This window comes from Aspergillus aculeatinus (genome assembly GCF_003184765.1).
Source record: "Aspergillus aculeatinus CBS 121060 unplaced genomic scaffold BO66scaffold_59, whole genome shotgun sequence".
Taxonomy (NCBI): domain Eukaryota; kingdom Fungi; phylum Ascomycota; class Eurotiomycetes; order Eurotiales; family Aspergillaceae; genus Aspergillus; species Aspergillus aculeatinus.
In genome coordinates, this window is record NW_020291528.1 from 110,859 (window position 1) to 135,176 (window position 24,318).

At 51.9% G+C, this 24,318-nt stretch overlaps 7 protein-coding genes across 7 annotated transcripts; all 7 read left to right on the forward strand.

Annotated features, from left to right (window-relative positions):
- Positions 1–400: 400 nt before the first annotated feature.
- BO66DRAFT_442802 (uncharacterized protein) lies at positions 401–1,496 on the forward strand (the record flags this gene model as incomplete). The annotated part of the gene is made up of 3 exons (XM_025651458.1): positions 401–466; positions 522–647; positions 702–1,496. The coding sequence occupies 3 exons, from the start codon at positions 401–403 to the stop codon at positions 1,494–1,496; spliced, it is 987 nt and encodes a 328-aa protein (XP_025499512.1).
- A 3,167-nt stretch (positions 1,497–4,663) lies between these two features.
- BO66DRAFT_198616 (arrestin C-terminal domain-containing protein) lies at positions 4,664–7,804 on the forward strand. Its single transcript, XM_025642512.1, has 3 exons — positions 4,664–5,769; positions 5,837–6,903; positions 6,957–7,804. Exons 1-3 carry the CDS (start codon positions 4,986–4,988, stop codon positions 7,593–7,595), a joined length of 2,490 nt encoding a protein of 829 aa, XP_025499513.1. The 5' UTR covers positions 4,664–4,985; the 3' UTR covers positions 7,596–7,804.
- Positions 7,805–8,445: 641 nt separating this feature from the next.
- Positions 8,446–9,999, forward strand: BO66DRAFT_198902 (GNAT family N-acetyltransferase). Its single transcript, XM_025642513.1, has 5 exons — positions 8,446–8,580; positions 8,714–8,849; positions 9,045–9,116; positions 9,192–9,608; positions 9,696–9,999. Exons 2-5 carry the CDS (start codon positions 8,736–8,738, stop codon positions 9,732–9,734), a joined length of 642 nt encoding a protein of 213 aa, XP_025499514.1. The 5' UTR covers positions 8,446–8,580; positions 8,714–8,735; the 3' UTR covers positions 9,735–9,999.
- An 872-nt stretch (positions 10,000–10,871) lies between these two features.
- BO66DRAFT_405339 (uncharacterized protein) lies at positions 10,872–11,741 on the forward strand (the record flags this gene model as incomplete). The annotated part of the gene is made up of 2 exons (XM_025648970.1): positions 10,872–11,004; positions 11,074–11,741. 2 exons carry the CDS (start codon positions 10,872–10,874, stop codon positions 11,739–11,741), a joined length of 801 nt encoding a protein of 266 aa, XP_025499515.1.
- Positions 11,742–14,429: 2,688 nt separating this feature from the next.
- BO66DRAFT_333272 (endo alpha-1,4 polygalactosaminidase) lies at positions 14,430–15,431 on the forward strand (the record flags this gene model as incomplete). The annotated part of the gene is made up of 2 exons (XM_025644163.1): positions 14,430–15,264; positions 15,301–15,431. 2 exons carry the CDS (start codon positions 14,430–14,432, stop codon positions 15,429–15,431), a joined length of 966 nt encoding a protein of 321 aa, XP_025499516.1.
- Positions 15,432–20,028: 4,597 nt separating this feature from the next.
- Positions 20,029–20,466, forward strand: BO66DRAFT_442807 (uncharacterized protein; the record flags this gene model as incomplete). The annotated part of the gene is made up of 1 exon (XM_025651459.1): positions 20,029–20,466. One exon carries the CDS (start codon positions 20,029–20,031, stop codon positions 20,464–20,466), a length of 438 nt encoding a protein of 145 aa, XP_025499517.1.
- Positions 20,467–22,378: 1,912 nt separating this feature from the next.
- BO66DRAFT_431827 (uncharacterized protein) lies at positions 22,379–23,703 on the forward strand (the record flags this gene model as incomplete). The annotated part of the gene is made up of 5 exons (XM_025650608.1): positions 22,379–22,771; positions 22,854–22,933; positions 23,110–23,264; positions 23,489–23,560; positions 23,594–23,703. The coding sequence occupies exons 1-5, from the start codon at positions 22,664–22,666 to the stop codon at positions 23,701–23,703; spliced, it is 525 nt and encodes a 174-aa protein (XP_025499518.1). The 5' UTR covers positions 22,379–22,663.
- Between the last annotated feature and the right edge of the window lie 615 nt (positions 23,704–24,318).

The following is a 24,318-nucleotide window of genomic DNA, read 5'->3' on the forward strand; positions in this document are numbered from 1 at the left end:
GCTTCTTCCTCCACTCCTCAGTTCCCTTCTATCTTACCTACCTGAATATACCAAACTATCTGTCACCTGCAGTCACCCCTCTGGATATTCTTGGTTTCTATTCTTAGGTAGTCTCCTCCCTTGACTCCTCCTCCCTCCCCCTCCCCCTCCCCTGTCACTTCCACGCGAACCTCGGTCCACCTCATTCAATTGGCTCTCGGGCCCGCCGTACAGGGAGTATAATCCCTCACGGCATCGCTAAAAGTCCCCGGCTGAATCACATCTCGTAGTGGTTTCAGATCGTGTTCTATCGTGGCCCATCACACATCCCCAACTGACCCCCGACACATCAGCAAATCAGCGCGGTCTATTGCCAGCAGCTTTCTTGTTAGTACGATCAGGTCGCAACAGCAGCGTAACCATGGCCGCGACAGATTTTTCACATCCCAAATCTCTGGATGTGTTAACATCCACGGTGAACCAGACGGTAGTACATCCGAGCCCGTTTGTTTCTCGTTCAAGTGACCTCTGACAACCCATAGCTCATTGACACGGCCCGGTTCTTCAACTCGCACGAGAAGATGCAGTACAGGGCACAGCTCAAACGCTCAATCCCCGTCGCTCACGAGCAGTTCCAGACCGCTTTGGACAGCCTCTCGGAGCAGATTGTAAGAACCATTGTCAACTTGTTCGGTGCCTGAGTTGGGACTGACTTTGAACAGTTTATTGCCAAGGCGTTCTTGGAGCGAGACTATGAGGCAATCAAAGCGCGAAAAGCTGCACTTCATTCTGCCCAGGACTCCGCGATGGAGGATGCGGTCGTGAAGCCAGAGCCAGAAACGGCCCCCCAACCTCAGGAAACCCCAGTCGTAGCCACGAATGCAGACACAATAAAGGCCGAGCCCACGGAAGTCGAACCTGTGTTGAAGCCGCAGATTGAGCAGGATGTCGTAAAACAAGGCTCGGCTGATCAACCTGTCAAGGAAGACCAAACCGACAACGAAGCTACCGCCCCTACCGTCTCCGGACAACCTTTCACCGGCTCGGACGAACTCAACTTCGACTCAATGCTCAACAATAATCCCGGGCCCAACGATTTCGACCTGAATCTTGACTTTGGCGATGACGCAGTTGGTAATGATGATTTTCTCGCCGGCTCCCACCTGGTTCCTGCCGGTTCGGGCAATGAAGGCAACGCTGCGTCTGGCAACACCGCTGCTGGCCTAGTGGGCACTGATAGCATGAATACTGCTGTGCCTACGGGTGGAGATGCGTTTGACTTGGAATTGCAGAAAGCTGAGGCGTTCTCTACCCAAGTTGGCGGTCTGACGGGACAACAGTTGGACGGCCAAGGAGGGGGAAACCTCGAAGATGTTATGGCACCGGGGGAGTCCAGCTTCGATGATTTATTCATGGAGAATGATACCTTCGGAGGGGACGGGACCGGGGACCCGAATTTACTGGAAGGCGACGGATTGGTGGATATCAACGAACTTGACGATAGCTGGTTTACATGATCACCTCCTGGGCAGTGGCCGTACGGCTCGGGATGCGATTTATGGGTGACGACACTGTGCGTTGGAATCACGAAATACAGGCAGTTCTATATAGCAGCGTCCCCTACAAATTCGGGTAATAAGCTAAGCCAAACGGAATCGGTTTTCCAGTCGCAGACTCTTACTCATTACCCCGGCTGAAACCCCTTCGAAGTGTCAGGTCCATTGCTGTCTCCTGCCGAACAGCCAATCGGCAAGGCAGAGTGATCCACCCTGTAAGGGGGCCCGGTACCTACCTGACGGTCTTCACTACTGACTCCGCGATGACGCAAGGTACGTCAGAGGTGGGCGCAAAAGCTAATCTCCGTTCCAAATTGACATCCCGATGCTCCACGCCCAAGGTGGATTGGCTCTGCTGCGTTTTCGGTGGTCTTGGTATGCAGCTAACCAACGCTTGGTTCCTAAATAGACTACGGGGGAATGCCACGAACTGGTTCTCCGTTCGGCAATCACTTCAATGGTTCAAGCGTTCCCCAAAGTAGAAACTCTGACAAGAGATATCGAAACCCTTTTCTAGCTGTAGTCTTCGCAAGAATGTATCAAGTGCCGTTCCTGGCTATCCACGCACCCACAGGGACAATTGAAGTCAACATCAGTTACCTAAGGGTTACAGGGTGATGATGATGGTGATGGAGGCGATGATGTCATGACCTATCGGCCTATAGGAATTGTGCTTGCCATGGACAGCACAGGTTGATAAGAATTTCACCTTGTCATATTGATGTTGTTTTATGGAAGTAGGTGGAATGGGGCTGCCGGGTCGATGGCGATAGCATAAGGTAAGGTTTTACGCGCATGTCAAGCCACAGACGACAGACTTCGTGCCGTCAGTTCTACCGTGATTGACATGTGTGAACTTGTGGGGATAAATTTCTTGCCGTCTCGAGAGCCGACCATCCGATCAAAGATGCAGGGGTACAGTGCTGAGAATACACAATGTACCGGTAATCACGGATCGGTAGATTCGGCTTGTGACAGAGGGATGGAGGGGAAATGGTGGTGGCGACGGCACTGTTGTTCAGCTATCGCGAAAGTCGGAGAGCGGAAGTATTGCCGGGGATCAGACCATGGATCTTCGAATAGACTTCTTCATCGTCTCCTCAGTCGGAAGCGATCTTCGGTAACGGCCAAAAACAGCCCGACGGAATGGAATCTTTCCACCCATGTGTCCCATTCCACTTGTACGAACGCCCATTGCATTGCGGTTGAGGATGATGATGAGGAGTAATAGAGAGCCTAGTGAGGGGGAAAGGGGGAGGCCAGGGCAGGTGGAAAGGCAAGAAGTGCACGTACTCTCCGATCTTCTCCCCACTTCCGCCCGACCCGATGATATCACCACACCGCCCTACTCCTGCCAGCCAAGGATCCCCCCGCATTCACAATCAGACACATTGTCTTCTGCTTTTCTCTTTCTTCTTTCTTCGCTCTCAAGCCCTTTCAGGCAGTCAGGCAGCATCTTTTTCCAAAGATCCCCAGCCGCTCATCAAATCATAAAAGTATATGGTATGGACATGTGGATCTACCTGTCCACTATGGAGCAGCACAACAGCGATTGGCTTTCTTTCTGATGATGAAGTCAAAGAGCGAGCATTAAGTGGTCATCTTATGATGACCGTGCTGGCCGGGTGGAAGGCTGTGCCGGACTACCCGTCGAGTCTACGAGTCTACTGCTGGGCTAGACTAGACTTCCAGGTAAGCTGGGCATCAGATTGACTCCAGTAGTCTAGTTAGTTAGTTAGTCAGTCACTCAGTCAGTCCGTTCCTTAGTTAAGTTATGAGTAACTAGACTAGTAGCTATTAGTGTCAGTGTCTCTAGACACTGAACCAGATGGACGTCAGACGTCACTGCCTCTTCATGCATGTGGTTCGAGACCCTCACCCACTAGTATGTTGTAGGAGTCTCATGCGTGATGAAACCCCCGAAACTCGGCTTTCCCCTCTCTTCCCATTCACATGGAGCATCCCATCAGTCAGTCAGCCATCTTACCACGTAACCCGACGGAGCGTATTTGTTGTCCAAAAGGTAGAGTGTAAGATACGAGGTCGATCCGGGGAAACGAGGAGGTACAGTGCACCACAGCACTACAGCCTCCCGCATCAGCTGATTGATACATAGTACCGATTCTCTGGCCGTGGAGATGTTGGAAGTGCATGAAGAACAGTGAATTCATGGTTCAATCTGATGTATCCGTTGGAGACCTACTAAACAAGACGTAAAGAGAGAGAGAGAGAGAGAGAGAGAAAGCCTCCCAACCAGTTCAGGCAAGTCTCAGGTCTAGTAATGCGGATCACCGGATAGGACTTGAGCCTACCAGCTTTTTTCTCCTCCGCGTCATCGTTCTTCTGGACGTACCGTCTGTCTCTGTCTACTTGGTCAAATTTATTTAATAAGGATCTTGTGCCCAAGGAACGCTACCCGCACCGCCTCATTCTGGACTTGTCGTATTTTGTCATTGATCCTTTTGCTGACAGAACGACGACGACGACGACGAGGCGATATTATAGTATTCCGCTTTTGCACGATTGCACTATTTCTGATCACTGCCCTCTCCATCCCCCGTCGCACCCCCGCATTATTATCATTCTCGGCGCTTCTGGCCTTGTCCTGAGTCCTGACTGTCTTCACTTGCTGAAAGCGGTTGACCTTTTCTTCTTCTTGGGGACTTCCTTTTTTTTTTCGCGCACCCTCTCCACGTTCCACCTCCCCAAGATTTCGTATCCGTGCTATCGAATCTCCGATCCATTCACTACTATTGATTGCGGCTGCGGTGTGCGTGTACCAACCACGATTTGCAAAGAGACACATCGCTCCTTGCCGGCGTGTCGATCATCGCCCGAACCTAGAAAAGATCCCAAACAACCACCAACCCCGAAAGGAGACAACGCCCCAAACGAATTGATTATTATTCTTTTTCGACGAGTGCGAGGCAGAAAAAAAAAGCCAAAAAAAGACCCCAATATCCACTGGTCGCACGACTACGTGCATTGGCTCTGTGCGTCAAACACTGGCTCTGCGACTAATTCTAATTTTCCCTATTCCTATAATCTTCACTGCTGTTGCTGGGATTTGACTAGTATATTACCTTTTTTATCCCTCTCTTTTTAAAGAGTAAGTCCCTTTTCTTTTTTGTCCAGAGTCAAAACGTGCTCACTTCTTTCTTTTTTCAAACCTTTTTACCTCCTGCTACATTCTTCTTCAATCTCTTCCAATTCTTACTTCACTGCGCATCCTGTCCTTCCTCTTGTTCCTCCTCTCCTTCCATTCCTCTCTCCATACTTCCCTTCCGTCTTCCGCCACTACCCGTTTGGAAGAGACACAGTTCCTCCGCCTCCTCTACACTACACACACTGAGAAAGATCTTGGCCCTGCCCATCACCTCAAACCTGCTTGCTCCTTACACAACCACAAAGAATGCAGCCTGTTGATTGGCATTGTTCTTGTGCACAACAATGACGGCTCACGTTTCTCCTCTCCCACAGGTTCTTCTGGGGTCGGTTACTAGTCCCGGTGGTACAAATACTCAATTCCCCGACGGAGTGTCCGAGTCAACTCCGTTTCACGTGAGATCCGATCGGCGGCCTTCACTCGAGACATCAACACTTGCTAGCGATACTAGTTCCACTGTCGGGCAACCACCGGCCAGACGAGGCTTCCGTCGTCGCGCCTCGATCCTCAAGAAGTTGGCGGGTCCGCGGGAAAACGCAAAGCGTCTGTTCCGCTTGGGGTCCCTGATCCACTCTGCGCCCTCCATTACGCCACCATCCGCTTCCTCCCCTCCTCTACCTTCTCCTCCTTCTCCTCCTTCCCCTCCTCCTCCAATGACTCAAACACATTCCCATCGCCCCGTGTCTGAGCTCGTTTTGAACCCCAACGATGCCACAATGCTCACCACCTCGGGACTAAGAGTTGGCCGATTGCGCTCGCATTCTTCCTCCACTGTCTCTTCCAGCCAACCTTATCCGGCTTCCGCTCATTCCATCCCGTCTTCCGATCCGGCCGTGCCGTTCCCTCCTCTGCGCAACGAGAAGATAGTCGCCACAGGAAGTGGGATCTCGGTGGGAATCGCACTCACTGAGCCAGTGCTATATCTGCAAGGATATGATCAGAATGACCCCAGTACTAAGAAGTCGGCCATTCTTCGCGGGCAGTTGCATCTTAAAATCACCAAAAGCGTGAAGGTGAAGAAGATTTCGATCTGTTTCCGTGGGCATGCGCAGACTGATTGGCCAGACGGTAACTCTTCTCCCTCTTTCATCGATCATTCTTACGCGGATCGACTGACAAGTGGTTTCGTTGACAGGTATCCCGCCCAAGAAAGTTCACTTTCACGATAAAAAGGATCTCGTCACACATGGAGTAATGTACTTCAACCATGGCGATACGGCACTGATGCAGAATGATTACGGTGCGCATTTCTATCAGCACGCTAAGCCGGTAACCTCTGTGACGGGCAAGGAGGGTCCGACTCTGATCACCCGGGAGCTGCTTTCCAAGACCGGATCCTCAACCTCGTTGAGCCACACCGGCCAGTTCTCTGCCAAGGACCTCAAGCGACTATCCCTAAATTCCAACCACTCTCGGAGTTTTGGTAAGAATGATCCGCCACCTCCGCCGGTCCATCCGCCACGCAACTACCGCCTGTTCCCCGTGGGCGATTACCTCTACAGTTTCGAATTCCCGATCGATGGTTCTCTCCCAGAGACAATCAAGACCGACCTGGGATTCGTTCAGTATGACCTTGAGGCGATAGTCGAAAGAGCCGGTGCGTTCCGGCCCAATTTGCTCGGTAGCCTAGAGGTTCCGGTGATCCGCACCCCGGCGGAGGGCTCGCTGGAGCAGGTCGAACCGATCGCAATCTCGCGCAACTGGGAAGATCAGCTGCACTACGACATTGTGATCTCCGGGAAATCCTTCCCTCTGGGATCGCAAGTCCCTATTGCTTTCAAGCTGACCCCCTTGGCCAAGGTCGAGTGCCATCGGATAAAGGTCTATGTGACGGAGAATATTCAACACTGGACTGCAGACAAAAGTGTGCATCGTTTTCAGCCAGCGAAGAAAGTTCTACTGTTTGAGAAACGAGCCGACTCTGCCAGCACCAGTACCTATCCTGGAAGCTCGATGCGAGTCACGGCAGGGGGTGGCATTGACTGGGACCAGCGCGCAGCCGCTGCTCGGGGTCAGGAGGTGGTGGATCGAAACCGAACCAATCTTCTTGGCAATCTGTCTAGCGACTCGGGAGTTGGTCCGACCGAGATGGAATTCAATGTCCAGTTGCCGAGTTGTCAAGAAATGCGCAACCGGGACGAGTCTCAACGACTACACTTTGATACCACATACGAGAACATCCAAATAAACCACTGGATCAAGGTAAGATATTTCCATGCTGATTGGCAATGTTCGCAATCTAATTTGAAATTCAGATTGTTTTACGCCTCTCCAAGGTCGATGAGAGAGACCCCGGCAAGCGAAGACACTTCGAGATCTCTATCGATTCTCCGTTCCACCTGCTATCCTGCAAGGCCACGCAGGCCAACATCTACCTCCCGGCGTACACCTCGCCGGAGTCGGAGCCAACCCCACAGGCACAGGAGTACGAGTGCGGTTGTCCTGGCGCACCCCTGATCAACCGGGCGGGCTCCAGCCGACAATCGCTTTCCTCCTCCGACCGAGATGAGCGACCCAACGGAGGCGCTGTCACGAGAAGCTTCACCAACAGCTCCGGTGGCTTAACCCGGCCACCACAGGCGCATCTGGCTGATGAACCGGTCGACCGCCCACCGCGACCGATGCATCTCCTTCGCGCGCCGTCATTTGCACCTCCTGCCTTCGAAGAGCTCGAGCCACCGCCGCCTCTCGTCACTCCTCCCCCGGAGTACAATACCATCGTTGGAGACAATGATCGAGAGGCCGTGCTGCAGGATTACTTCTCGCGGTTGTCATTCTATGAGGAGCACGCCGATGACGATCGGGGCCTTGGGCGTGTCGATGTACCTCTGACTCCGGGAGGCCGTGTAAATCGCAGCATGGACGTTCCCCGCGAGTGGGTACGCCTGGAATAGAATGTCACCTCCTAGCCCATGGCAGGCTAGGTCTTGATGTCCCGATGATACTGGAATAGACCTCACGACGTTTATGCTTTTTCTTTTTTTTCGTCTATCTTATCGAGCTTACAGGAAAGGATCGGAGTTGACGAGTCACTGAAAGATACCCTCTGCACATATGGAGGCATGTAAAGGTGACTTCCATGATGAATATGTGTCAAGCTTACCTTTTGAGTTTCGGGGAAGGGGCGCAGATGGACTGGATATATGGTCGGCGCCTGTACTACCGGATTGCATTACCTCGAGCGATCATTCCTTTTTTTCTCATTTCTCAATCTTTTGACCATATAAACACTTTTATCGGCATGATTACATTTGCTTTTAGATACCACCCTTCAGAACTTTGATCTGAAAGAATACAAGATGCGATGTCTTAATGTCGTCGCAACGCACCACAGATGTCTCCATGGGTTGGTTCATACATAGTAGACCAAAAACGTGGACCCACCGACCTACAGATGGGGATCCCTTACTTAAGACTACTGGTAGTGCTGTTAAGGGCTTGCAGATGCGTAGATGGATTAGCTTCGATATAGGCAGCAAGGCAACAGGCGTGACAGGTGGTAAGGTGGAGGAGGGACTTTTGACACTCATTAATCTCTTGGAAGTCGCATGGAGCTGCCTTTTTTGGGTCGAGCTGTGGCGCTCCATTCCGCCGCCGCCAATTGTTCTGGCCTTTCTTTTTTTTCATCGGCCTCTGCCGTCATTCTGCCTTCCCCATACATCCATCTATCTATATCCCGTCTATCTTCCTATCTGCCTATCTTCCCTCTCTCTTCATTCGGTTCATGTTCAATTGATCTTTCTCTTATTTCCCATCTTGCAAAGCTTCGAGTAAATTCTCATCTCAACGGTGCACCACAAATCTTTCGAGTTCAGGTCACAAGATCCCAGCGGACAAGCGCCCATTGTTACACCGAGTTAGGTAGTTAGTTGGTTGGCTGTATGCAGACTTTCTACTGCGCTGCAAGTGCTGAGTCAAATCTATCCGTTCTCTCGCTCATTCATTGAACTATCATCGCCTCGCCTCTGCCCACCCCCAACATAAGCTTACCTGTTACTCTACGTTGCTGCAGCTGTAGAGGACCCAACACCAACATGGCTATTGAAGTTGTCCCCCTCACAGAGGCCGACATCCCCGACGCCATCGAGATCATCCAATCGGCCTTCGCAGAGGATCCATATTTCAAGTGGGTGTTCGATGCTGCCAATGTAAGTTTTCATTCCTTGAATTTGATGCGCAAGGGTTCTTCAATTCCCTCCCCAACAGAGGATGACCTCTGGGAATGATAATAGTCAATAGAAAGAGCAAGCAAAGCTAATCGGTCTCCTCCTGGCGCGGGTCGCGTGGGGTTTCTCCCCGACCAACGTTGCTCGTCATGTGAGGTCCCCCCCAATGCACAATAGTTCAATAAAGAACGAAATCATGACTCTCTCGCTGTCCGATGCCGTTGGGGCATCAACAACGCCATCTTTCAAGTCGCCAAGGAGACACCGGATGACGATACGGGCGATGCGACCGGCGACCGAACGGCCACCTCGCGCGTCGTGGGTGTCTCCTGCTGGCTCCCGCCCCATTCACCCTCCGAGCCCGAGAGCTGGTATACCTGGTCGCAAGGGTGGCTGCTCACTGCTCGCCAGGCATTGAACAACCTGCGCCATTGGGGCCGCGGGGGCCTGCGCACGAATCGCTATTGGATCTGGAAGGCCCGTCAGCATGAGGCCCAGAGCCAGATCTGGGATGACCCCAAGGGGTATTATTTCTGTAATATCGTGGCCGTCCGACCGGGCACGCAGGGGAAAGGTATTGGTCGGAAGCTCTTCGAGGCCGTGACGGATAAGGCGGACCAGGAGGGGGTCAAATGCTACCTGGAGAGCTCGCGGAATGAGCCCAACGTTCGGATTTACGAGAAGATGGGGTTTGAGATGAAGAAGGAGATGGAGTGTAGGGATGGGGAGGATGTGTGCATGGTGAGTGGACGTTCAATTATCCCATTACTGGGGCGGAATTGATGGTGGTGTGGTGTCTGTGTGTATGCCTGCTGATCTCATGTCTAGCTCTATTGTATGGTGCGCAAGCCGAGGTCGAAGTATTAGTCGAGTATTGAAGAAGAAAAGCCACGACGGAAAGGAGGCGGAGTCGAATTCCACCCACACCCACGGCGTTTGCTTATCTGACACTCAATGGCGCAGCGCGAATCGTCTTATGTACAGTACTAAACGCTAAGTTACTAGATCACTATGGATGGAACCACTGCCTACTAATCAACGAACCCATGTTCTTGTTCAACTGAGACATGAACGTGGCTTTGCGACCGCCAAATTTGTTGGTCTGACTCAAGAAACTCAACTTGGTCTGCTGCATGAACCGGGATCGTCCCAACTCCTTCTTTCTATTTCATGTGAATTCGTTTCGATGGAGCAAGCCCCCCAGCCCCCCTTGTTGGGTTTCTGAGTGAAAACGGCGAACCGTTTGGTCGGAGAGCCACTGACGAAACCGAAACCCGGGGTAGTTACGGTATGTTTACACGCTGGAGACTTGGCTGCCACTGCACAACTCACTACTTTGTACGTGATATATAATAACATCACATATAACCAATATGTCATATGCTGACTGATGCTTCTGCCAGAACCTGCTAGACACTCAAATTGTTTTCTTCAGCCATCGGATCTGCAGGGCTACTGCGTATGGCCGTCCTTGCCGGTGGTCCGAGCCTCCGGGTTAGTATACTTTATTATACGAGTCAGACACAATCCGTCGTTTCACCAACTCCTAGTAGGTCACCTTCTGACTATCTTTGGATCAAAATGCCTGGCCTAGAACACGTCAGGGGCCGAGGAAAGGCTTTTTCGTAGGCCGACCGTCTCATCTTGATTACTTGCACAAAGGTTAAAAGTGATACGTAAATTCTGCAACATGATACCACGCAACTCAACTTCCCAGTTTCAAGCCAAACCTTCCCCCTCTTTTGCTGGGAGCTGTCGACGTTCGCTAACTCAGATCGAAGCACTGTGATATATCCTGCCGACGTTCGCTGGATTGAAATACTGTGATATATCAAGCTGGATCGAGCGTCCAAGCCACTGACGCTTCTCTCCAACTCTCGTTCTTCGTGCCCTGCGCAGCTGGTCTGTTAGCTTTTTCTTCCCCTCTTCACCCTGAAGAATTCCGCTCGTTTTTGAGCGACTCATGAACCAACGCTGAGCCCTGGTGGTTAACGACACTTACGAATGCCTTTTGCCTCGATCTCGCGACGAACGCGTCTGTCACACACTCTTTTCCAGCCATTTAGGCGCAGCCTCCAGAAACGAGGCCATGCTCTCTCACTGTCAGGACGGGTCGGACTGGCCCTGGGTCTCTTGGGTAAGCCGCACTGATCGACTGAAGGAAATGTTCCGAACCTTAAGCACTGACTACCGGCATGCGGCACAGCGGCCCTTATGCTAGGCGTTCTTCTCGCAACGTGGGTTGTGTTGCGAGTCAAGCGCGGGCCGGGCGTCACCCTCCGGACCCTGTTCAACCGCCAACCGCTTCCTGCCCGCAGACCCGAAAGCGACCCATCTGACCCAGAGGCCGCAAAATCCCTAGACGACCTCTCCCGTCAAGACAGCCTACCACAACACCCGTCCCCACGTCGCATATCCAATGTCTCTCCCCGCCGACTCTCCCAGCGCATGTCTCAGCACGAATACATGAGCCTCCACGAGAAGACAACCAACTCGCCAACGACCACCATCCGCGCCACACCGGCAGCAGACCACCACCAATCCTCCACTAACCCGGGGAGCCCAATGATCCCGCTGCGCCCGATAGCACGGTTGGGGTCGGTCCGCACCATGTCCGAGGCGGACATCCGGCGCGTCCCCCCGCCGTCACCCCTTCGGCATGCCGCCGCCGCTGTCGCCGGGCTACGCACGAGCACTCGATCCGCGGGCACGGGCACAGGCATGGGCACAGCGCCCCAGGCGATCCATCCGCCGGCGTGGAATTTGCCCTGGAAGGACGAGGAGTTCTATGTCCCTGATAGTTCCGAGGACCATATCATCGTTCTGCCCTCGCCACGTGATCTGAAGACGTTCCGGTTGACATTGCATGCGTGACGTCGTTCGTCCTAGGATTTCATTAAAAGTGTCTGGTATTTGAAGGGGTAATGTATAGTGTGTGAGATCCGTGACCGGGGATGACTGTGCAATGTATGAAGCGATAATGCCTATGAAGGTGTACTTATTAGGAGACATGTAATGATTATGACTGACTATATTGATTGAGGTGCATTGGGTTGCTGTTGATGTTTATTGTTGCGCGAGTTATATGTTCATAGAATTCGGTGTATTTAGCTACTTAGGTCCAATGAGTTCGGGTGTCCTTCCTCGCAAGGTGTTATTTGGTCTATTGTCTCTAATGTACACGATGATCGTAGGTGGTTGCAGATCATGGCTGAATGATGTTTTGTGTTTGACGAGCTAGAAGTTGGATCTGCGACCTAAGCGACGATCTACACAACCTTACTCTATGGCAGAAGTACCGTACATCAGACCCGACTGTAGAGTCTTACGTACTTGAAAACACACCCCTTAGAGAAAGCAATTGAATCTTTTCTCCTTTCAATAGCCCAAAACAATCTTCGAAGGGATTCTCAGAAAGGATACAGACTCTTCCCACCCCCACTACGACCCCCTTATTTCACAGCCACGTACGCTTCGGCATTGTCCTCCCTGAAAAGCAGTTGTCGGCCCCTTGAGTCATGGGCCTGTTTGAGATCTTCTTTGTTGATCCGGATTGTCGGGTTGAGATCGGTTTCAGGATGGAGGGTGGGTACCCACTTTGTTCCAGTTGGTTGATGTTCGATGTTCTGGAATAAGTGGAGAGGCGTGAGATTTTGTTTACTCAATGTGGGGTGGGTGGTGTTTGGGCTTGTGGTTGTGTCTTATGATATATGTATGTGCTGGGTTGAGTGGGACTTGGATGCTGAGTGGTAGTTTTTCGGGCCTACTGAAAGGTAAGTCAACCTAGCTTTCAACAATGCAACTGTATACCTTAGTTACTGTGTCAATCCGTCAAAGTTGTCTTGCTGTCGGACTCATTCGTGCTCATTTGTTGGTTTGAGTTGACAGAGTGACCTGTGGGTAAGTTATCTTGTTGTCGCGCTGGTTTGGTACCCTGCGGAGTACTCCGTACTGTACTTAGTGATATGCAGGTGGTACTAATAAACCCTTGCCCTGGCCCTGACCCTGACAAAGGTCCACTGCACTGTGATGTCGCATAAGCTCTTACGAATTGCAGGGTTGATCTGATGGCATCGCTCAATGAGATTCCAATCCATCGCCCCTACCGGTCGAATCTCTAACAGAAGCAGGTCATGAGGTGATCAGTCTACAACCTCGCATCTCTCCTCCGACTCGAAGAAGTGATTCTTTGTTGAGTTCTTGATTGCGATTCGTTCTCACACCTCAGCCATGGCGTCCCTACGCATTTCGGCTGCCATCTTGCCAAGAACCATCTCACCTCAGCTCTGACCTCCTGTTGGTCATCTTGCCCCCCCACTGTCCGAAGACCCTGCTTGTCATCCATGATCCTGGATCGGTCCCATCGCCCACATCCCGGTCTGTTTGCTTCGGGGTATAAAAATCGGTTAGAGGCCGCTATCATTGGTCAAACCAGGTGACAGAAGCCCATCCATCAAGTTGACATGTCCAAACCCACAATCAATGCGGATGTGCTTATCACACAGTTTCACCCGCGACAAGTTGACTCGAGCATGGCCCAGTGGCAGTTGCAGTGGCCCGTTCCAAGTTACCCGCCGGGATTGCATGCCAGACTGCATCCCACCCTCAATCCTCCGATTAGCGCCCTTGGGACGGTCAGCCACCGCGGAGAATTCTCCGCCCCTCGAATTCCAAAGACCCTGCATCAGACTAGGTACCTAGTATGCTTCCACAAATTAGGTGATGAGATCTGAAAGTGACCCCCCCCTCTGAAGTAGGGCGGTCCCAGATCGTGTTTGGTGCTGTGCCTGAGTGCCATGCGACTGTGATGTGCGCCATGCCGGTCGAGAAGCCAGGGTAAACAGGGTACAGGTACCGGTACCTGGGGGCTATTGGACCCTTTCTTCTCGGTCCTGTCCGGAGAAAGAAATTGATGACCCCGCCTTACCAGGCGTCGGATAATGAAAGTCGGACCCTGGCTGGCTTAGGTTCTCGTTGATTTCGAACGCTACCGCCAATCAAAGGGACTTTTATCGAACTGAAACAGCCCACCACTGCAGCTATTGCTCATCGCTCGTGGTTTGACAGAATCAGACTTGGCAGGTACCGGTACTTGGGGAGTTGCAAGGGTCGCTTTATTGTGGACAAGAAGAAGGGCCACATCGTTATTTCCACCATGCCGAGCTCATTCACCTCAATGGTGAGTTGTGAAACTGGGGCTTGTCTTGGTAAGCCCTGGCCAGCGCATCTGGATGTTGAATGTCAATCGGTGAATACTACGGTAGCGCCATGGGATGGGGGGCCCCCTCTTTCCCTGCAGGTGTATAAGTATGAACTGAACCCCTTCCAGCCTCGACTTGGGGAGGTTTCTCGTACACGACGTTCCAGATTTGATATCTGTGACACTCCTTTCCTTTCTGCTGCCCAGGCTTTTGACAATTTCCAGGTTTGATATCTGTGACACTCCTTTTTTTCGTACGACTTTCAACACAAATCCCGGGTTTGATATCCGTGCCACTCCTTTCTTCTTTCGCAAACGTTTCGTTCCTTACCTGAAGACAGTGAGGTCATTGACTGCTCACCATGTCGTTCCTTTATCAATTCATTCTTCTGGCCTTGAGTCTATTCCTGGGAGTCGGCGAGGCCTCGAAGTGGAGGAACCCTCACCATGCTACCACCTCGACAGCGAGCCCCAACCCTAGTTCTACGGCCCTCAGTCTCACCGCAACTACGATCTCCTCTCCCTCCACCGCCGTGACTTCCTCCTCCTCCAGCAGCAGCAACAGCAACACCACAATCTGGCAACCCCAAGTCGGCACAACCTGGCAAATCATCCTCACCGACCCGATCGACCCCAGCACCATCACCACCAGCAGCAGCAGCTCTACTGAAGTCTACGACCTCGACCTCTGGCTCAACGACGCCGCCACCATCGCCGACCTCCACGCCCAGCACCGCAAAGTCATCTGCTACTTCTCCGCCGGCAGCTACGAGTCCTACCGCCCGGACAAAGCCGCCTTCCCCGCCTCCACCCTCGGCAACACGCTGGACGGCTGGCCCGACGAGCAGTGGCTCGACATCCGCTCTGCGGACGTCCGCGCCGTCCTCGCCGCCCGCCTCGACCTCGCCGCCCAGAAGGGGTGCGACGGCGTCGACCCCGACAACGTGGACGGCTACGATAACGACAACGGCCTGGGGCTGACGGCCGCCGACGCGGTGGAGTTCGTGAAATGGTTGGCGGAGCAGGCCCACGCGCGCGGCATGGCGGTGGGCTTGAAGAACGCCGGCGGCATCATCCCCGACGTGATCGCGGAGATGCGGTGGTGTGTTAATGAGCAGTGTGTCGAGATGGGGGAGTGTGAGACGTATGCCCCGTTTGTGGCCGCGGGGAAGCCGGTTTTTCATATTGAGTATCCTGGTGCTGTGGGCGAGGGGGAGGGGGAGGGGGAGGGAGAGGGAGAGGGGGTGGGGAAGGTGAAGGTCGCGGAAGAGGAGAAGAGTAGGGCGTGTCAGGGGAATGGGGCGGCGGGGTTTTCGACTGTGTTGAAGAATCTGGGGCTGGATGCTTGGGTGGAGGTTTGCTAGGGTTGTTTCTGGCGACGAGAGGGATGGGTGAAGGGGGGGGGCTGAGGGTGGTTGAGATAGATGGGGTCTTGGGATGTTGGATTCTATCTTTTGGCTGGGTTGGAGATCAAATGGTGGTTCAGCAGGAGGGAAAAGAGGGATATGGTCTGGTGTCTATGTTTCTTGATATTCCTTGTGAATACTTTTGTATGTCGAGTTGCAGTGCAACGCTTTTGTATTGGGAGATTCTTTGAACAATCCTATGCCATGGGCTTGATGCCGGAGATGAGAGATGTCTTCCTGATGTTGGGTTTATTGTAAGAGTGTCGTTGGATTGCAGTAGTGCAATATCATGAGAACGCACTATCAAGGGAGTCAACAGAGAGGCAGATGACAGGCCAGTGACTTCAGGAAAACGTGCTTCGGTTGAGGGAACATGGCTGCCATTGCTATCTGGTGGCCTGCTACTATGTAGCTTTCTTGCGGTGGGAGGAGTATATCTTTCTTCTCACCACTTACATAGTAGTAAACATGGCAGTACTTTTAGAAGGAAGCACAATGAGGCTCCTAAGAGATAAAATTGAGATTCGAGCAGTGATAGTAGATATTGGAGTAATTATCATGGCAGACTTTAAATGGTAAAACATTATGGCACCTGTAGGAGCCATCACGGAAGTAGACAACTTGCAAGTAGTTGACATTGTGGCCAACAGCTTCCGACCCTCGCTCGCACTTTCCCTCTTCTCCCGGCTTCATCCTCACCGAGACGCCGATTCCCAACCATGCAAGTTTAGCACCACCATACGTCTCCATGTTCCCCTTTGTTGTGCATCTATTTCAAAGCGAGGAACCCAAAGAATGTGCGAGAGAATGTCCGACATCCATCCATTCATCCGGCAGTATCCTCTCTGCTGATCGTGCCGCAGCCAAGGTACACCCACACACAGAAACACTTCCTTAAGCTCAGCCATCCTGAACGCCGTCTTCACCAAGAAAACAATGAGAACAACAGGTAAAATATTTCTCTTTCTGTCCCCTCTTCTTGCAAAGCGGAGCGATCGCTGACCGTGGCAAATGGTGAACTCTACTAGATATCCCCGACAGCCATGACAGCCCCGACAGCACACCAGCCACGACCGATCTGCACACTTCCACCCGAGGCAATCGTCAATCAACGAACCAATAGAGCAATCGCCTCCATCCATCCTTTATTCCCTGTCGTGGCAAGTGGCAACCAGACATTGCGAGCGACTCCCTACTCTCGATACACCAGCCGACCCGATATGATATACTTCATAGCTCAAGCCCGCAGATCGTTCCTCTCATGGTCTAGACACAAGGTCGCTCCCACACGGCTCCTGGACGCACTAAAATTTGCGGACCCATCGCCGCTCGAGGGAAATATTATCCGCATCGCTACCGTCCACAACATTCTTTCCAGAGCCTCACAAAAGCCGAACATCCCCACTCCCTCCAATCAAAAGTCCCAGAAGAGATTCCAACAGACCGTCGAAGCATCAGGTCGAATATGATTCCATGCTTTGGGGGCCATGTCGCTTTCTGTCAAGGGTTCATTGTCGACAAGTGCCGGTGCTTATCTTTTCTAGGGAAAGCGCAGGACTGCTGTGCTCGCTACTAGAACATACTCAGCAAACCATGCTACTTGACACGTACCGGGAGAGAAATTGGTAGCTTTGTGGAACGAAACAACAGTCCCATGGAAAACAGTGCCGGCCCGCTGCTGTCCAACGTTGGTCGAGAACCTTCGGCCGCCGCAGAAAAGTCGGCGACCGGGTCCAAAAAGTGCTGGGTCTTCTTGCGAAGGAAAAGATTTCCCTTGAGTCCATCACAACCACCATCGCAATAGTACTTCGCGAACAAGGTAAAACGGCACTCCCTTAATATCGAGCATGCTGCCGGAAAGGAGGTCACTCGCGGTACGTTTCCCGCTTGCATCATGTTTGGGTGGCGAAAAGGGATACGAACCGACAATAGTTTCGCATCATTGGGTGCTCTATTTCAAAACCTCTATTTGTTTGTCCATGGCAAACCAGGTCGAATCTCCTCTCTGATGGGAGGCCGCGCACCTTCCTGCATGTCGAAGTATTTCCGATGAGAAATGTCATTTGACGAGTAAATTCCTCAAGGAGCCACATTCCGGTTCCCTGCCCTTAGCGCCTTTGTGATCGCCCGCTGTCTCAACTCTCATTGCATTAGCTTGTCCCGGGGCGGCGTATCGGCTCCGGTTGCTGAAGAGGCTGATGGCCCTGTCTCCTCGTTTCACGCGTCAAAACCTGCTGGCTCTCTTGATTCCGGGAACTTGAGGTCTAGGTCGTATGTTTCTGATTGGCACAGGATTTGCCTGAACCGCAACAAGGAGGGCCAGAGCCCCTCATAAGAAGAATGGTTCCATCTTCCGGCAGAGGCCGATTCTGTCTCCCCCTAAAATCCGAGAACAAGTGTCGGTTCGCATCGGTCAAATCCGGTGAAGAAGCCACGAAGTTGAAATCAAACGTGCTGCTGCCACCTAACATCAGCAATATCTGCATCCTTTCATCCTTTCCTTCTCGGTTCAGCTTGTCCGCTCTCGACTCGAAACCTACCGAGCTGCGACAACCATTTCGAATCGTCCACGAGTCTTATCGGCTTCGCAAGCAACGGTTCATCTTGAAGTGAAGTTCGTGGGAACCTTGATGCATTATCCTCAACATAGGCTGCAATGGACACAGATTCAAAGTCCTCAGACTAGGAACGATTGCGAAGAAGGATAAACGACGCTTGACTCACTCCGGAAAACAACCAAGAACAGAGTACATATTCCCAGGGACAACATCTTTCACTGTCGAATTTGAAAGTACTCCAGCATGTTGCAGGGTTCTTCCATACCTCTTATATGGCTGACATCGATCTTCTTCATCCAGTTTCCTCCTATCCACGTCAACGCGAAGGAACTACACGATCCTTGTCCTTCCAACAGCGACCGACGACGAGGCAAACCTCCCGAATCATTATTCCAGCCGACAATCTGGCCGAGTTTGAATGATCTCTGGCAGCAATGCGCCCTTGACGAGCTCCGCATTCGCTACTCTCGCATTGACAAAGCAGAACGAGCAGACCCGCGCGCTAACCCACACCCTTCTTCTCTGAGAACCGAGTCATGACTTTGTTCGTCGAACATCTGGAGGATACGCCTGGTGTACTCTTCGTCGACAATCATTGAGACAAACATAGCCAAAGACAGGGAGACAGCACCAGAAATTCAGGCCTGCGGTGTTTCATCTGAGCCGGCTCAGCGCAGCTGACTGGACGGACGCCTCCTGATGCCGGATTTGCATAGCCATGCCTCCCGGCCACGCCGCCAGAAGGCCTAGGCTAGACTCGAGGGGTTTCACATGTTAAGCAGCTATGCTTAGAGGGCTCACGGATGGTACTTCCACCATCAAGATAGCCTGCAGATAAGTCAATCAGCAAGTCGATATAGAAAGTCAAACTCCCGGCCGAGCAGAGAAAATCGAGGGAAAGGAACGAACTAGACAGAGAAAGCGGGAGCGCGCGCGCTGTGTCGGACACTCGTCACAGATTCTGTAAGATACCTTCCGCTCTCTACAGACTTGTTGGCGGCAGCGGATCCCGGTGTGGCGCAAGTGGCGAACTTTTGGGACGGCTAGGAATTGCCTCGAGTGCGGATATCATATCCGCTGTGAACGAGCCTAGACGCTTTTATTCCGCGTAACAACTCGTGGAGATGCCCGTTAGAATCCACATACCCGCCAATGTCTCATCCATTAGGCGGTGCAGCCCACTAGGCAGGAGATTAGCCTTCGACGATTCATGTCCTCCGAATTCTATGGCCGGCTGATTCATCCTCCAATAAGACTATCCCGCAGGGATGCTTGCTGGCCGATAGCGCTGCTGATGCAGAGTAGTATCGAGCAGTCTCGCACTGAGCTTACGAGGACGTGTGAGCCTGATGAAGGGAATCGCATTCGATCAACAACATCTATTGGCGGACAACCGCAGACGGGCAAAGCAAGAGCGATCCCCGATTGTTGAGGGTCGTATTCTGTAAGTGGGATGATTCTTGAATTGATTCTGAATGGTGAAAAGATTGAACCCTGCTCTTCGAGCATTGTGATGAATCCTTACCGCCAGAGAGGTTCGTCCGCTTGATGTCTTGGAAGTTCCTACGTCAAAGGAACATTTTCTTAAAACTAGACACGGCAGCTTTCGAGACCTGTTTCACAAGCAACAAGGGTGCGTATGCAAGCCAAACACGTGCAATGCATTGTGCATTTGGATACGGGTGCTCTTCAGAGGAACGTGCTGCACACCATGCCTACTTCGTTTCGAGACTGAATCAGCCGCCCCCTGGCTCATCGGCGGTTAGTCTCACAGCAGCGGACGTTGGTAGTATGAATGGTAGTCACGGAAGAGCGGTGCAACGGGTCATGCGTACCATTCATTACATGGCCCCAATTCAAGGCTTCACTGAGTTCAGTGATGTGAAACAGGCGCATATCGATCGCGTTGCGTGTGTATCGTCCGGCCAACGCTACAGTTTGCTCAATAGATGTGTTCCGGGGGCGACAATCGGTTTCTAACACGCCGCCAAATCCCAATGCTATCGAGCGACATCTATGGCGCTCCAAGTTATGATTCGGATGTCACGGCACCTTCCGAAGCATTGTCGGAAACGAATCTGGACATGGAAACCAAGCCAACACTTATGTGCGCGCCATACCTTCTCGCGAGCGCGCCGAAGGACGGCGAGCACATCATGTGGGCCCGAGTTGAATGCGGTGCACAGTCTTTGCCAACATTGTCCTGGAAGATCGAACAATCAAATGTCCTGTTATCTCGACATCTGCGTAGGATTTACCGGACAACGGACGTCAAGCAGAGGGAGTCATATTACGGGAAACTGCGGCGCGCGCAAATTCACCTCCAAGTTCCTCTTGCCGGTACGCCCAGTCCGGATGACGCCCTCTTTCCCGCTCTCCGGATACATGGTTGGGAACATCGCTGCTGGTCGGATATCCAGCGTGATCGGCCCTGACAAAACGACGGAATAGCGACCACGGTCGCCGATTCCGTACTTGCAAGGACGTCGAGTACAACGAGATTCCGAACACGCTGGAACCTCTCAATAAGATGGATGCGGAATAACTTACCAGCTTCTACGAAAATACTACGGTACAAGGGTTGTTCCAATTACACCGGGAAATTCAGCCGGCCAATGAATGACAACGATTTAACAGAAGTGGACCACCGCATTCCATGATTTGCGGTCAGAACGGCCACTGTTGTTGACACCTTTCGGATCGACTTGGTTTCTGACACAGGTTTCTCGTACGAAGAAAAGACCGAGAGTCTCTTCTATCCCTGTACGAATATGTGGAAGGCATCGGGGCATGGACACCGCCGTCAAGTTCAACTGTAATGAGCATAACACCTCCATCCGGACGCGCAGGCATGCCAAGGGGGTCATGTCGCCGCCCTGGAACAAATCGGCGCTCAGATCCTGACTGATACGTGCTGGTGCATGTTCTAGCGAGCCATTGATTTCGAAATGTGCGCCAGAGCCGTCATGACGACTACGAGGGGCAGGGTGGACGGGATCGACCGTCGGCTGCGATTCGGCAGTCTCACCGAATTTTCCACGCTGTCCTGCTTGGGGCACGAGCCTTGGTCACTCACCTAGTCAGAATGGGCTCTTCCTGAATGGGCTCTTCCTGCATGTTTCGCGGAGGGGGGACCATCCTTTTGCATTGTCCCGAAATTCCTAACCCCTTCACGACGACGATAACCAAGCCATTGTTCTCGCTTCAGTGGTCAAATCAGGCCACTTCGAGGTAGTATTTCCGAAGCTCTAGACTACAAGCCTCCGGATGTCTCGAAATCATACTGTAGTTAACCCCTTGGCTTGGGACTACTGACCAACAAGCATGAAGATTTTACCCTCGGGTATCTCGGGCTTGTTTTCTGTTCGGCCGTCGGTATAGCTGTATGGGATATCATCAATAATTCGAGCCAACTGCCATCTACGACTATCACTATTGGGTGAATGGTCGTTGACAACTAGCATACATATTCTCTGATGATATCGGGGCTGTCGCGTTACCTATCACGGGCCCCCTTGATTACGCTAACCTGCGCAGGGATTTTTTAAGGGGCCTCAATAGAGATTCTCTGCTTCCCCCTCACCATTCTCTACCTCCTCTTCTGGAGTTTCGCTCAAGTGAGACAAACACTTCATATGCTGGAGTCTCTGATTCTCCTCGGATCTTTCGCAAGTCATGTTACTTCGCCGTGTATACAGCCCTGGCTCGTCGCAAGGCAGCGGGGAAGGAAGGGAAAATTAGTTTTCAATCACGGATCGACTAATCAACTGCTTCCGAGCTAATTATGATTCTATAAATGATATTATAATCAACCACAACTATAGGGATGGATCCTACTGAGAACTATGTGCAGTACATAGTAGTTATTATGCATGATTTAATCTTATCATCCGCGGGTATATCAGCGATCGCATATCATATTCAGAAGTTAGTGGACGTACATGCCATGCAGAACGGACTCCAATTTTCTCCAATTTGGAGAGGAGAAGACATATCCGCCGACTGTTTCTCGCTGTCAACACCCAGCCCATTGCTTCCAATCTGCTATGGCAAAGAATAAGTTATAGTGTTTGATTAAGACGGAAAGGACTTCGTCATGCTATCATTCCCTATGATAGGCGATGAACCCACGCTCTGGTATATCGGGATATTCTTCACCCGTTGTCGGAAAGGTCATGCATGCACTTGCCTACTCAATTCTTTTCATTGCCTAAGTTATCGAGAGAAAAATGCTACATAGTACAACCGAAGCTGGAACAAGTTTCTATTTTCTTGGAGAAGCGCAAAAAAAAAATCCCGAACCAGGGAGCAGCTTTTCCCCTTCCATTTGAGAGAGACGGGCCCCCCCCCAAGATAAGCACCTTAGCTTGCGACCGGATATGTACGGTAGTGTACGGAGTACTGTACATTTTTTGGCCTGTAACTAGTTAGTGGTTATGTATCGGTAGACAGAGACAGGCTCCCCTCGGTCCGGGGACAGGACAGGATGCAGAAGCGTTGGGAGATCCAGGGTTCCATGCACACAAAAGGATAGGTGATTCCTGCCGGGGCGGGGGGTGCTATTGTACAGTACATAGTAGGTCGCACGGTCTTGGATCTCAATTTTCAAGGTGCTGACGACCGTACCACATAATGTCTAACTACATGCCGTGCGTACTCCCTTTTCTGTGGCACGTAATGTGCCGTCGAGAGGTGGCTGGAAGGGATCCCCGAATTGTCTATGCGTACTCACTCATCTGGGTGAGTAACTATGCCAGAGGGGGATCAAGGCACAAGCTCGCAACTGATGGATCGATGATGGCTTCTTGCATAAGTTGATCAGACGCGCACTGATATGCCAGTTATGCGGACTCCGGTCTTCGTGGAATACTCTCTCCCACATGGTAACTATAGATACCAGTGGTAAGTTATAGCTGGCCCGACCCAATCAGCATGTCCCCAAACCAGAATTCGGAAATATCGCGGGAGGATATCGCGCCAGATGCGATGATCCCTCCCTTCCATACTCATACAGTACATACGAGTACTTAAGTCAGGTATTGTTGCTCATCATATAATATAACTGACAAGAATGACAGCAACCCTTGTGCATCCCCTCGATCCAGTAGGTCGGGGATTTCTCCCTACAACAGGGGGGCCCTGACGATCCTCGCTTGGCTTGTCATCGGTAGCAAGCACCGCACCCCTCTGAGTACAGTACCTCTGGTTTCCCTTGGGAGCACCGTGGACCGATGTACGTACTTCCGCTTGCGGCTTAGTGTGAGTTTGCTTGACAATATCTCCAAGTGCCTCGTTTATGAAGATGGGCGTGAGAGATAAAGTACTCCCCCTCCTTGGACCCGGCGCCAGTTTGTGATACTCATATAATTGATGAGGCTCTTGCCCGATTCGTCAGTGGGAGGGGGGGGGGGGGGGGGGGGTTGCATGGTTGACTACGACTAATATCATAAAGAGAAGTGGTGATTGCAGCCGAGTTAAGGACATTAGTCCAGTCCCGTGACCCAGATCGAGAATGTAGCACAGTCCCTAGTAAGTCGTTGCCGTATAACTTACTTCTAATAGTAAGCGAGTCCGTCAGCTCTATCCAGATCAATAGGGCTCTCAGGTACCCGATGCTCAAACATTCTCCCCGGAAAAAGCCGGCTCACCCTGCGAGATTTACTGTCAGCTAACTTAACATACCCAGCGACCGCATATGTACTATGTATGTAAGCCTTCCAGCTGAGTCAAAAAGTAGTGCTGAGCATAGTGCCTAAACTAGTCATCCATAGCGTGGCAGAATTTGCCGCTGGAACTTCTTGGCGATCAGCATGCCTACGTGTTGTTTCTTGACTTCAGTTAGGCACCCCTACCCTTGTCTGAGGGGCACGCGGCCGATGGCGATCTGGAACAGGAGACAAACGACCTTACACCCCATTTGCGCCGGTAATTGCGAGTTTGGCACCTCGCAACTACCGTGTTCAGGGACCTAAACTGCATGGATCATCCCCTTTCGAGGGATGGGTTGGTGGTCGGCAGAGGCCGGATTCCACACAATGATCAATGGCGGGTTTCAAGCCTTCTCCACTTCGGAGTCCTTGTCATCAAGCAAACAATGAACAGGTAGATTGCTGGCCGATGAGGTCATACTAGCATAAGGTCGTTGTTTTCCAATCTAATCCTCTTGGACGGTACTGGTGGAAAAGAAGAAAAAAAAAAAAGGTGATGGGCGGCAGACAAAGAAGCAATCAGAATATGCATCATTCGATAGGGGTCCCACTTCGATCCTCGATCCAGCCGTTGTTGTG

Excerpts from the sequence above, each read along its gene's own strand:
- BO66DRAFT_198902 (XM_025642513.1), top strand. The coding sequence starts at position 8,736 with ATGGCTATTGAAGTTGTCCCCCTCACAGAGGCCGACATCCCCGACGCC. Across the intron at positions 9,117-9,191 it reads TCAACAACGCCATCTTTCAA|GTCTCCTGCTGGCTCCCGCC; the intron begins GTCGCCAAGGAG and ends CGCGTCGTGGGT. Across the intron at positions 9,609-9,695 it reads ATGGGGAGGATGTGTGCATG|CTCTATTGTATGGTGCGCAA; the intron begins GTGAGTGGACGT and ends TCTCATGTCTAG.
- BO66DRAFT_198616 (XM_025642512.1), top strand. The coding sequence starts at position 4,986 with ATGACGGCTCACGTTTCTCCTCTCCCACAGGTTCTTCTGGGGTCGGTT. Across the intron at positions 5,770-5,836 it reads GCAGACTGATTGGCCAGACG|GTATCCCGCCCAAGAAAGTT; the intron begins GTAACTCTTCTC and ends TTTCGTTGACAG. Across the intron at positions 6,904-6,956 it reads AAATAAACCACTGGATCAAG|ATTGTTTTACGCCTCTCCAA; the intron begins GTAAGATATTTC and ends TTTGAAATTCAG.